The 13,747-nt window shown below is 35.2% G+C and overlaps 1 protein-coding gene across 1 annotated transcript; it reads left to right on the forward strand.

The window, feature by feature from the left end:
• The first annotated feature begins 1,819 nt into the window (after positions 1–1,819).
• Positions 1,820–5,139, forward strand: LOC140672906 (uncharacterized). Its single transcript, XM_072905396.1, has 5 exons — positions 1,820–1,855; positions 3,716–3,833; positions 4,104–4,352; positions 4,475–4,560; positions 4,649–5,139. Exons 1-5 carry the CDS (start codon positions 1,820–1,822, stop codon positions 4,844–4,846), a joined length of 687 nt encoding a protein of 228 aa, XP_072761497.1. The 3' UTR covers positions 4,847–5,139.
• The last annotated feature ends 8,608 nt before the right edge of the window (positions 5,140–13,747 follow it).

Genomic DNA, 13,747 nt, shown 5'->3' on the forward strand with positions numbered 1-13,747 from the left:
TACGAAGCATGTAAACATAGGCTTATTAAACTCTATTGCTTTTTCTATTAGCTGTCGTAGAATAAAGATTGCATCTATTGTAGATCTATTTGCCCGGAATCCTTGTTGTTCTTCTAGGAAGTCGACTTTGTTATTGATTTTTTGTGTGAGAATCTTGGTCAGTATTTTCTGTATGGAGCTTAGCAATGTTATGCCTCTGTAGTTGGCGGGGTTGTTCTTTGGTCTCTTTTTGTATATAGGGATGGTTATGCTTTCCTTCCATTCTTTTGGTATTATGCCGTTCTTTTCGATCTTTTGGAATAGGTTTGTGAGTTCCGTAATTTCGGTTCCTCCACATTTTATCAGTTCATTGGTGATGTTGTCTATGCCTGGCGATTTTCGTTTAGTTTTCTTACAGCTGTCTGTATATCCTCTGTTGTTATTCCGTCGTTTTCTGTGGCTGCTGCTGGTGATGGGTCTATTGGCGAGTCTTCTTCTTCTTCCTCGTTGTTCGGGTGCTGGTAAAGATTCTCAAAATATTCCGTCCACGTTTCTGGTTTTATAACATTTATTTGTATTTCTTCCTTTATTGGTTTTTTCCTGTTCTGCAGCATGTTCCATATTCTCCTTTGTCCCCCGTATAGGTCATGTTTCATCTCTGTTGAGAATCTCTCCCAGTAATTTTTTTTAAGTTGTTTAATTTTGTTTGTTGTTCTACTCCTGATTCCTTTATATCTTTCATATTCCTCTGGTGTTCTGTTGTTAATATATTTTATGTATGTCTCTCTTTTTTCCTTTGTCAGGTCCTTGATCTCCTGCGTAAACCATGGCTTATTATTGGGTTTGTTTATCCGTTGTTCTTAACCCTACAGCCTCTGTTGCACTTTTTGTGATGTTCTCTTTTACTTTTTTCCATGCCGTCTCGATGTTATCTTCCTCCGTGATTTTGTTGAGGGCAATTTTTTCCCTTAATCTTCTTACATAGAGTTCCCTGGTGCTTTCTTGCTTCAATGATTCCACATTCAACTTAGAGACATAATTTGGCTTCTTCCTTCTTAATTGTATTCGTCCCCTACGGTACTTGCATAGTACTAGCCCATGCTGTGTACCGGCATTTGCGGATGTTAACGTCCTCACATCCAGTATCTGTTTAGGGTGTATCTTCCTGTTGGTGATCACATAGTCGATTGTTGACTTTTGTCCTCTAGTGTTTGCAAATGTATACTTGTGCTGATCTTTGTGGTCAAAGTATGTGTTATTGATCCTTAATTCGTTATGGCACAATGATATGAGCATGTTCCCATTTTTGTTCAAAATTTCTTCGTTGAACTTATGCATAACTCCCGGGATACTCTTGTTACCAATCCTTGAGTTAAAATCATCCATCACGAATACCCTGTCTTCCGTATGTATCTGATCTAGTGTCTCTTGTAGGATATCGAAAAAACTCTCTCTTTCTTCTTTGGGTTTGCTTATGTCTGGCGCATAAATACTTATGAAATGGGTTCTTTCTTTTCCAAACTGGACTGTTATGTACATTATGTTGTGGTTTATGTATTTCACGTCTTCGATATTGTTTTCGAAGTTTTTATGGATCAGTACTCCTATCCCTGCCTGTGCTCTGGAATCTTTTTCAACTCCGTTGTAGAACAGAATGTGATTTTGGTATCTTATGTTGCCTTTACCCTTCTTCTTTGTTTCTGAGAGCGAGCAGATGTCTACTCTGTGTTTTTCCATTTCCATGGTGACTTCCTGATCTTTACTATTCCAGGATGTAACATTCCAACATTCGAGTCTGGTTATGTTCCTTTTCCATTTTCGCTTTTTCCGTTTTCTTGCCATGTCGTCATCCTGTAGTGTCCGTCCAGTATCCGAGGTTAATGCGGTGGTTCTGTAAGCTTTATCTTTTTTTTTACGGTGGATAGGCTGCTAACCTTGCCCACCAACCCTCCTTCTTTATCCGGGCTTGGGATCGGCCTCAACGTTCGTTCGCCAAGTTTCCCACTCAGTTCTTGTCGAGGACGAAGTTACTTAATATTTAATTATTATAATATATTAATATCTATTATTATATCTATTAAACTTAATATCTAATAATTATATATATATATATATATATATATATATATATATTCTTTGGACAATTTAGAGACGATTTTTTCTTAGCAAAAATGTTGAGAAGTCAATAATTTTAGAGTTATAAGTTATTTAAAAAAATGGGTTTCTCACAAATTAAACATTTTAGAGTTAAAAGACTAACATATTTACGTTCTTCAGTTAATTTCAGGTATAGTTTACCTAAATAAAATTTTACTTTGAGGCTTAGTTAAAAAGATATGTAATGACAAAAATTGGAAGTGTGCAAAAAATAATGACCTTTTTCCACATTTTTGCTGAGGAAAAATCGTCTCCAAATTGGTCAGAGAATCTGCCATTATATGTCATATGTTTTTTTAGTTACACTCTATATATATATATATATATATATATATATATACACTACTCAAAAGAAAATAGGGAACACTTTTCATACGTTAAAAAATAGGCTATATTCAAACTATTGTAACTCAGTGAAAAATCATCGTACGCAAATTTAAAAAAAACATTTTGAAGCTTGAAGTTTCAACTTTAACATGCAATTGATAATTTTTTTTTTAAATTTATCTTCTCAGTGCTATCCCTTAAAAAAGCGCGCACAGTTTTTTTTCTTAAAATTACGTATTTTTGACGCTCTGTACCTAGATAAGGAAAATTCTCTCGACAATCTCAAGTCAATTTCTATAAAATACAATGTTTTACCTACAAAATGCTTTTTTAAACATTTTCTTACGATTTTTTTTGGCCGAGTTACATGACTTTGAAGCTAAACTTGCGTTTTTCAGAAAAATTGACGATACTCACCGAAAAATCATCGTATAAAAATTAAAAAAAAAACATTTTGAAGCTTGAAGTTTCAGCTTTAACATGCTATCGATAGTTTTAGAAAATTTTTTTATCTTTTCAGTGTACCCTAAGAAAAAAAACGCTGTTTTTTTTCATAAAATTACTTATTTTTGATATTCTGTAGTTTTATAAAAAAATTTTTCTCGAAAAATTCAAGTCAATTTCCGTAAAATATAACACTTTACCTACAAAATGCTTTTTTAAAAATATTTCGACGATTTTTTTGGCCGAGTTACATGACTTTAAGATCAACTTTAAATTTTATTAAAAAGTAAAAATCTGAATTTGCAACAGTTACATATTTTTACTTTAACATAATTATGTGTTTTCTTTACACCAATTGATTCGTCTCATTATTCTGTGCATAAAAGTATTAGAGTAAGATAATCAAAAATTGAATATTTTACGAGATATCTTGTATTTTATGTCAAAATACTGCAACTTTGAAGCCTTATAACTAAAAAAATACTTAATGAAAAATACTTTGTCATAAGTGTTTTGGAAAGCTCTCGAGATGAGCTATAAAAATATGTAAAAATATATAGGGTGTTCCATTTAAAAAACTTGAAGTGACCTTCACGTGACCTTCAAATGACTTTCCAAGGTCAAACCAATGATATCATCTTATGGCCCCCTCGAAACCATACAACTTTTGTCTGAAACATTTTTCTCTCCCGGGCTTGGTTTTCGAGATATTCGACTGGATGGATTAAAATGGTCCACCTTGTATATTCTATTTAATAGAAACAGTAATTGCTTTTTACAAATGTGTTTATATTGTTTGTGCATATAGAATTTGCTGGAAGAATTAGAACATGGAAACAATTCAGTTTTATCAGCGACTCCACAAGTGATAAGCGTTTACTCAAATGTCTCACGTGAAATTTATCAGAACTCGCAATATTCAAATGGTGAGAATCTATTATTTTTATCGTATTAATAGCTATCATATGTGTACAAATTCACCTCTAAAGTCTTTTTGATAATAATACGTAAATTAATAAATAATAATAAGTAATATTAATAAATATAAACAAATAAAAATAAATAAATAAAGAAAATAAAAAATAAATAAAATATAAGTAAATATAGGTAAATTGATTAACAATAATTAGTAATTAATAAATGAATAATCAAAGTTCAATATATTCAAAGTGCTATATAATGTCTTTTGTTTGTAGCTAATCCCATAGATAACAACGAGGACTTAATTCTTGACAATTGTTCACTGGATAACAATTTATTACAACATGATGCAATAAATGAAACTGGAGATGTTACTCGGAATATTTCAGAAACCAACTGCGAATCGACAAAGACTGCTGTTCGTACTTTTAGGACACATAAAAATATTCCATATTCATATTCTACATCAAAGTCTACAGAACAGTCTAGTTCAAATATTGATATGCCCACTTCATCAAGACGATGTAAGGTTAAAATTTTACTTTATAGATATTATAATTTTTAATTGTTTTTCAAAATGTTTTTGCATATTTATATTTATGATAATTTTCTGTAATAATAGTCGTACATACATTTTTTATTGTAGTTAATCGACTTACACCGTCTGAAAAATTGTTTTCGTCAAGGGAGCACTTTCAAAGCATGATTGAAAAGCAGGCCGATGCTGCATTTGTAAGACAAAATCTTCAATTGGCGTCGAATGCATAATTTTTAAAAAACAAATGTTGATAATTTATTAAATATATTAGAATGTTTGCAGATACATGCTGAATCTTCTAAAATTCAAGCAGAAGCTTCGAGAATGAATGCGCTTGCAGTAACAGAAATTGCACATGGCATAACAAAATTAGCAGATACTGCTGCTGTAATGGCAATCAATGAAAAGGAACTAATACGAGTATTTGAGAAACTTACAGCAATTATGGAACACATGTTGCCTACTTATCTTAACGAATAATCTGCGATATGTCAAAGTTAACTATTTAATCTAATCAATTTTATTAATATTGTTTTTAATTATTGTTGCCACTGATGCTACATTCGAGAAGTGCATCATGCCAAGTCATAGTGGAAGGGATACAAACACAAGCGAAAACCATGTACATATGAGCGCCAGCGGTACACAGTTTTCGTTTCTTTGTATCTCTTCCACTTACACTATAATAGATTTTTTTTTGTTTTATTTTTTTTTATCTAATTTCTTAGAGACTTTAACGAAGACTGGGAATAATTGCCAAATATATTTTAGTACAAAAACTTGCCAAATGTATTGTAGCATTTTTATAAGTCAGTATTAAGTATTATAAGTTAGTAAGTATTTTTTATGATATAGTATAGATCTAAGTATTATATTATATTATAGTATTTAGTATTATTAGAGTTAAAAAGTTACAAAATAGGATGTTAAAAAGTTAATAAAAATGTTACAAGTTACTAAATTATAGTTAAAAAATTATCTAAATATATTTTTGAAATAAATAAAATGGTTTTATACTTATTTGTTAATTTCAGCTGCTTTTTATCACAATAAAATGGATTGAAATAAATTAATAACTTCTATATAATTATAATAAAAAATATATTTCCTTAAAATTTATTTACATTTAAAGGGTCAACTTATAAGGTACAAATTTTTATTAACATGTAATATTGTCATCTGCCAAATCTTTCTGCTATTAAACGATCTTGGATGCGATGCGCGATAGCAAGAGGTCCACGAACATGATTAATATCATCAGCATCACCATAATTTTCGTGCACATATTCATTATGATCAAAACATGCATCAAAATTATCATTAAGTATGCCGTGAGCTTTCCGCATATTGTGGAGAACTGTACAAGCGTTGACTATTTTTCCAGCGAAGCCAGGCTCATACTGCAAAACCCTGTGTCGAGAAAGACATCTCCAAGTAGACTTCAGTACACCGAAGAGACGTTCAACACAATTTCTTGCGCTACATAACGCTTCATTATACGCAAAACGTGGAGTTCCTTCCGGCTCTCGAGGCAAAGGACTTAATAGCCACGGTTCCAATGGATAACCTGAATCACCTACATAAACAAAATATGCAAGATTTATTTCAGTTATATCATTTGTCTCAGTGCATGAATTCTTAAATTCCTTGTATTGAATATAAATTGTGTTAAAGAGTTTTAAAACTTTTTAATACAATTTAACACGGAATTTTACGATGTAAAATACATCATGTATTATTCCATAAATCGATAATAAAAACTTTCCGCAATAATAATTTCTAATATAAAAAATTAAGATAATTACCAATGAGATATGTTCGTCGTTCACCACGATTGTATGCGCGTTCCATAACTCGTCGCGCAGCAGAAGCATTCCATATATATGCATCGTGTCGTGCTCCAGGATATTTTGCATTCACATTGAGTATTTTTAAATTTGGGTCACATATCTAAGAGATTAAACATTGAATGTAATTGGTTAATATTAATACGTTAATATTAAATACGTTATATAAATCCATGAGTTAAATATTTACCATTTGCACATTTAATGAATGATATCCATGATGATTGATGTAGGCTTCTTCATGCTTTTTGGGTGCAAGAATCGCTACGTGGGTACAGTCAATTGCTTCAAATGGCTGACATGCATTTTGAAATGGTATTCTCGCTAGCTGCCTAGCTCCTGGAGTTATAGGAAATTGTACCCACTGCTTGAATATTAAATCATTGATTGCATCTGTTACTTTGTGTATACATCTGCTGATGGATGTTTGGCTCATGGAAATGCCCCATTGTTCACCCACTGGACGTTGAAAACAGCCAGTTGCATAAAATCTCACTGCTGGTAATACCTATAATATGTAAGATATGTACATACATATATAAATGCCGTAAACAAATTCAAATAAAAATTATTTAAAAATAAATAAAAAAATAATTATTATAAAATAAAAATATACATTGTGTCCTTGTTGGGAAGCACCCTGTATTGTAAAATATATGATTAATTTGTGTTACTTTTTTTTCTGTAGACAGTCCAGTGATCCTTGTCCGTTGCAATCGAGGTTCTAATGCATCAATGAGATAAAAAATTAAATCTGGCGTTAGGCGATACAGTTCCTTAAATTCGTTTTCCGTCAAATCGAATGGATCTTCTGTTGCTCGCAATAATTGTCGTTGTGTCCTTCGTTCAAGGCGTTGAATACGATCTTCCATCATCATTATATCATCTAAGACAAGATAGTCGAGAGCCATCTAAAACCAAAAGTTAAAAAATCATTTTATCAATGAAAAACATTAAAAACAAAAATTAAAGGTTTAAGAAACAGAAATATTAATACTTACTTTCAATCCGTATTATTGCAGCTATATTTTATTTAGTAATTTTTCTAACCTAATTCTCATATGTCACATGTTACACACATGCACATATTCCATACATCAACTATATATCACCGACTCACACCGACTATCGTTAATGGCTTAGCGAGACCTCCAGTTTCGATCGCAACCGCATCGACATGGCTTCGACATTTTTCGGAATATAACGATTCATATTATCAAGAATTATCGATAACTGCTAGTTACAGAATAACCTCTTGCGATAATCATCGATATTGATAGTTAATGATAGCGATATTCGTCGATAAGACGTTAGAGAATCCCGCTACAGGAACGTCATCATAGTCGTTATCCAATGTCTCGATAATAAGACCGATTCTCTCATCGTCTTCCAGTAAATTTACAAACCATTCTCGTTTTTCATGTCCTTTGACATACACTCGAGAAGAAGCATCTTTCGACGTCAGAGATTAAACGTTTGGCCCTGTAGTACGGAATGTTTCCATCTTCCCATTGTAGATTGTGATGTTTTCCAATCAACCATGCAACTTGAGATCTCTCAAATCTCGTGAGCAAACGGAATGATGTAAGACTCGTAAAAATATAATGAGAGATTACAGAGCCCTTTGTCAGAATCGCAATTTCTTTCACGATAAATTTTTTATCGATAATAAATCCTTGCAGATCCACAAACGTTGGCACAACCGTAATGAAATGATATTGGCGAGAACTACGACGGACGACTAAGGTCGATCATCGAGTATCGCTAGTTTTATAATGTTATAATATTATAACATTGGAGGGGATTATTCCTGATTCATGTAATTTTGCGGACATTTGTCAACGGGTTATATTCGACAATGCGATCGTGCAAGATGAGACAATATGCAGTAGTATTTGCGGGTACATCTAGCTTACATTCAAATTCTATTCTTACGTCCACGGTAGCATTTTTGACAGACTCGTTTTGTCGCGAGCAGTCAATGACCGTGAGAGGACTGCACTCTAGAAATTTTGCCATGGTAAATAATACATTATCATTATTGCATCCGTAATAAGATTTACAAAAACGCGCATACATGTCGAATAGGATAGCGTATCTCTTTTTATCAAAATCCAAATTTAAATCATCATACGGATAAAAATCAGAGTTTAACGTTTGTCAATTTGCAGTCGTCGAATTTGGTAATATCTTTCGACGCAACATTTTTTCTATCAGTCTGTAGTGCAAAGATTACGTATCGCGGTTTCTCCAGCTGAGAGGCAGTTTTCACAGTCCACGAATGCTTGGTCGTACTGTGTAGCAAAGGAAATTCGTGTAGATCCCACGAGCGGAAACTCATGTTCAAGTATCTACCGCTCTCCAACGCTCGTAACAAGGACAGTTTACTAATTTCGTTCAATATTACGTGAGGCATGCGCCATTGTATTTTGTGTAATTCAATCTCAGCTTCAGCAGCCTGAGCTCAAAATAGACAATTGTTGTCGTTGCGTGAACGTATTAGAATCAATTCATGACGAGCATTAATCACAACGCGCTTATAATCCTCGCAAAATCCAAGCAACATGTTGAGCAGCACGCAAAAATTGAAGTAACCTTCGCCACCATTATTTTCAACTATATTCCACGCAGCATTGTGCAAGATTTTACTTCTCCCGTGTGTAAGCGAAATGTAGTTTTTAATCGTGCAAGTTATTCCAACATTTCTGTTGCGATCAATTTCCACACCGTTGAGTTCATATCGAAATTCATCAAACATGAATGCAATTATTTCCCAATATCATTAGTTCATCCTTTTTTCTTATCGTCAATTTTCCTTCGACGTAAGGGAAGCTTTCGCACGGTAACGTGTACAAATCCTGATGCTGTATAGGTATCCGTATCTCATCGCTATATCCAAGTGTTGTATTTGTGTATGGATTGTACGTATGAGTTTCAATCTTTACTATACGGTCGTCAAAGGTCGGTTCGCTTCCAATGTTCAAAATGTCAATCATTCTTTCAATTATTTCGTACGACAAATCCCGAAGACTTTAAAAATTCACGATTCAACGCCCTGAGCTTCTTTTTAGCGTAACCAGACACCTGATTATTGTCACCAGACACCGCTCGCCTCCTCGCAAAAGTATTGTCTCTCGTAAAGATATTGTCTCTCGCGTGCTCCGTTTCATTCAACACGAGCATACTATTTTTGATGTCGTACGTGCAATCGTACGGTAATTTCCTCTCCTCGAAAATCGAGCAATCGACCCTCCTGATCCACAACACGTATCGTTAAATCAGTAATGCTTCGCACAACGATTGGTAGATAAATGATTTGCGCGGGCGTTTCCGATATCTTATATCCCGGTGGTACGCTCGGAGAAAATTCATGTATCGTGTGTACGCGCTTACTATTGCTATATGCACCTGCGGTCACACTGCATTCTATACGAATAATGTTTACGTTAATAATATTTATCGGCACATCCGATTCGTACCATTTCCGCGGCTGCAATACACGATTCGAGAATCCCAACAACGATCCTATGTTATTGGGCTTATTAAAATTTATTCTGTATATGCATTTAATTTCACTTTTCAACGTATTATGATTAGCGCGAATCACTATTGAATATTTCTCATCATTGTTATTAACAATGTGGTGGGAATCGTATTGTAAAATTGCATGCGTTAGATATTCAGTTATACTATGCAATTCGTACGATCCTTCGGGAATCGTAATTTCCTTGTCGTCGTTGTCAAAGTAAAATTTATTATTCGAGGAATTCACGTTCGGTATCGTATGATAAGTTTCAAAATCCGTTAAACCAAGTTCGTAATCATCATCGTTCAAATCTATAGCTGGAAAGTAGCTTACGGCAAGAACGCTACTCTTACCAGTCAACGTAAGTGTCAGTGACATGTTGAATACTGAGTCACGACAGTAGAGTGTTAGGCTTTAAATTTAATCGTTTGAAGAAATTGTAGACACAATTGACCGCAAATACTCTGATTATAATTTTGATAAGACGCATGATTGTATTCAATTTGTGTTACATTCTGTCCAAAATATTGCACCAATTCCTCGGGCGGTCGAAGATTTCCAAAACTGTCAAAATACACAACATTATCACCCCTCTTTGCGTATGCTACCCAATGAGTACCAGGACCCTCAACGTCGTCCAAATTGCCAAATGCAGCTCTCGTTTCGTCGCACGCCGCTTATCGGTAAATTATTGCGCATCAAACCCCTCTAAAGAAAGGTATGCGCATACGTCTTGCAAGTTGTTCCAATTGTACGTTAGTTGTTACACCCACAGGCATTTTTAACGTTTTTTTTAACGTTTTTTTTTCTTAGCAGTCGTTGAGAACCCCCGTCCACGCTTGTATGGAGCGAGATAAAGTCCACGACTTTCCATAGTACGATTATGACGTTGCACTTCTTCGAATTGGCGTTGCGCGGCCTTGCTATCGTTTACAGCCTTCGCGATTCCCGCTGCTCCACCAGCCAAAGAACCGACTACTCCCAACAATGGTAAAATCAGTAAATTACTACCACGCTTCGCTACTGGAAATATTCGTTTTTTCAACATCTTTTTCTTTTTCGGCGATTTTTTCATCTTCATTCGCATACCAAATTTCGTTTTTGTCTTCATGGCCGTCCAAACAGCCGTAGCAGCCGCTCTTTCACCAAGAATCGAATCCCTCGCGGTAATACGTTCCCGCGCCTTCACAGCTAGTATACGATTTGCACCGTGTCATTCACCGAGGTCGTTGCTTCGCGAGTAAGCATTATATCGTGGTCGCGACACGCAGCGTACAATAGATTGATACCTCGATCGCCTCTAGCCAATCGTTCTTTTAAACGAGTTCCCGGTCCGCAAAACTGATATCCAGGAATATGTAATTCGATAGGAAGCGCGTTTATCGCACGATTCAATAGACCGCTACCTCTTATAATTCTCGCTGACATTCGTAGCAATCTTTAATAAATGGTACTGGACCATCGATATGTGTTTGCTGCCACGGTAAATTATAATGTCGCAAACATCTACGATACCGTTGTACTTTAGAATCAGCCTTTATATGTTCGGGAAATTTGTCCCACAGTCGTTCCACGTAGCGGCTAAATTGTCTCATTAAAATAATCTTTGGTATATATTGCAACTGTTCAGAGGTAAGCTCGAGAATATGACAGTCGTCCGACAGATGAAAAAACATTTTCAATACTGAGCGGTTTCGATTCGATGCACATCTATAAATAGGTCCTGCCATGACTTATTCTCAAAAAAATGCGGTTTGTGCGGCAAGTGACGATAATCAAAGTTATAAACTTTGATAATAGACTAATGCTTGAAAAAGAAATACGCAAGCATAGAAACATGTTACCAATTACTATACGCGGTATTATTTGCGGTCCTTCAAATTGTGGTAAGACTAATGTATTGATAAGTTTAATTGAAAGTCCGTACGGTGTTCGCTTTGAGAACCTATACGTATACTCAAAATCGCTTCAACAACCGAAATATCAATATTTGAAAAATTGATTGACACCGATAGACGAAATTGGTTATTTCACATTCTCTAATAATAGTGAAGTCGTTGCTCCAAGCGAGGCGCTTCCGAATTCCATTTATATCTTTGATGACGTGACGTGCGATAAACAAGATACGATAAGAGAGTACTTTGCAATGGGTCGACACTCGAGCGTCGACTGTTTCTATCTTTGTCAAACGTATGCCAAGATACCCAAGCATCTTATACGCGACAATGCGAATCTGTTGATTTTATTTCAACAGGATAGTACAAACCTGAAACATGTGTACAACGATCATGTAAATACTGACATGTCATACGACGATTTTCACGCATTATGCCAGAAATGCTGGCAGCACAAGTATGGATTCGTAGTTATTGAAAAAGACAGCTCGCTGACCAATGGACGATATAGAAAAGGATTTAATGAATTTGCGATACCGTAGAGAGGTTAGTCGCTGTCGACACATCAGTCTAACAACGTCTACAAAATATCCATCATGATAAACAACAATGATGCTGATGATGAACGTGAAAAGATTGTGAGAGAGATTGCAAAAACGAGCGAATCAATTCGTAAAAAATATCACGCTTTAAAAACTGGTAAAATTGAGGAAGACGTCGCTTTGGAGAGACATTTTAAGCCAATCACTGAACCTCTAAAACAAATTGTTGAGAATACCATCGATGTAGAATCTGATGCATTGAAAGTGGAGTCGTTTGATATACCCAGAGAAGAACAAGAGAGCATAAAGCAGAAACGATTAAACATTTCACTGACTTATGAAAAAATATCAAATGGAGGACGGAAACGATCAAACGATTCATTGATAACTTCTACACCAAATCAATCAAAGCGAATGAAATAATCGACTCCGATAAAAGCTGTACAACAACCTCAAATAATCTCGTCTCCTTCCATCGAAGAAATTTTTGAGACCACACCCGAAGCGGTTGTGACGTCGGTTCAACGTCAATTACAAACATCCGAGGGTCAGAATATGTTGCGAGAACATCTTGGTCCGCTCGGACAAAAATATATCGGAGCAATTTTGGGCCAAGATGTAAATAACGAGATGGATTACGTATACGGTGTTAAATTTTCCGACGATGCTGTATATACAGAGACCGATATGCATAAATATAAAAGTATATTACTGGCAACAAACGCGCATAGACGTGATAGTAATGTGCGTAATCCAGTATTAGGCAACAAAGGATACAAATATAAATATATAATCGCTTCATTATTTCCTATCAAAAGAAAAATTGGAAAAGGTATAAACCTACCACGCACTATGACACTGAGTGAGAATAAAATTGAATACGTGCATTGGAACGATCCCAACGAATTGGTAGATCGTTTGCGGTTGCTGGAAGCTTTGCGTCGAGCAGGTAACAATGCTCACGGCAATGAAATCATGTCAATTATCGAAGAGCTTCGCGAGGCGGGTCTTATTATAAATTAAACAACATGTTGACGATAATAGTCATTCTGTCAAAACATTTCGTATTGAAATGTCAATTAATAAATTTGGAGTATCGCTCGGTATGTCGAATAATGCATACTATGAATGGAACGGATTACTAAGAACGTATATGCGAGATAACGCTCTGTGTCTGACTAGCGCCGGCTTTGACGCAAGGTTGCGCAAGATACGACGTGCAGCGCAACCGGAAGACGATAACGATGCTGCTAACAAACGGTACGTTGAAACGAGTGTTGAACTTTTGAGGAATAGGCAGAAAGAAATTGAGGAAACAATTATTGCGCTCGAAACGCGCGTGCAAACACTTCAGATAATGATGCATGAAATGCAGAAAATGCTTCAGACACGTGTGCAAACTACATCCGACTCAGGAAAAGATACATAAAGAATTATACATGAACTTTTACATTATTATGAAATATGCCACGATCAAACATGCAAGAAAAGAAAAACAACTTTGAAAAGCGACTGCTCGTGGAAGAATTGCACGCTCCGGCGAGAAGAAATTTTCCGCCTAGACGCGTCAT

The sequence above is a fragment of the Anoplolepis gracilipes genome, chromosome 14 (genome assembly GCF_047496725.1).
Source record: "Anoplolepis gracilipes chromosome 14, ASM4749672v1, whole genome shotgun sequence".
NCBI lineage: Eukaryota > Metazoa > Arthropoda > Insecta > Hymenoptera > Formicidae > Anoplolepis > Anoplolepis gracilipes.

Excerpts from the sequence above, each read along its gene's own strand:
- LOC140672906 (XM_072905396.1), top strand. The coding sequence starts at position 1,820 with ATGTCGTCATCCTGTAGTGTCCGTCCAGTATCCGAG. Across the intron at positions 1,856-3,715 it reads GTGTCCGTCCAGTATCCGAG|AATTTGCTGGAAGAATTAGA; the intron begins GTTAATGCGGTG and ends TTGTGCATATAG. Across the intron at positions 4,353-4,474 it reads GCCCACTTCATCAAGACGAT|TTAATCGACTTACACCGTCT; the intron begins GTAAGGTTAAAA and ends TTTTTATTGTAG.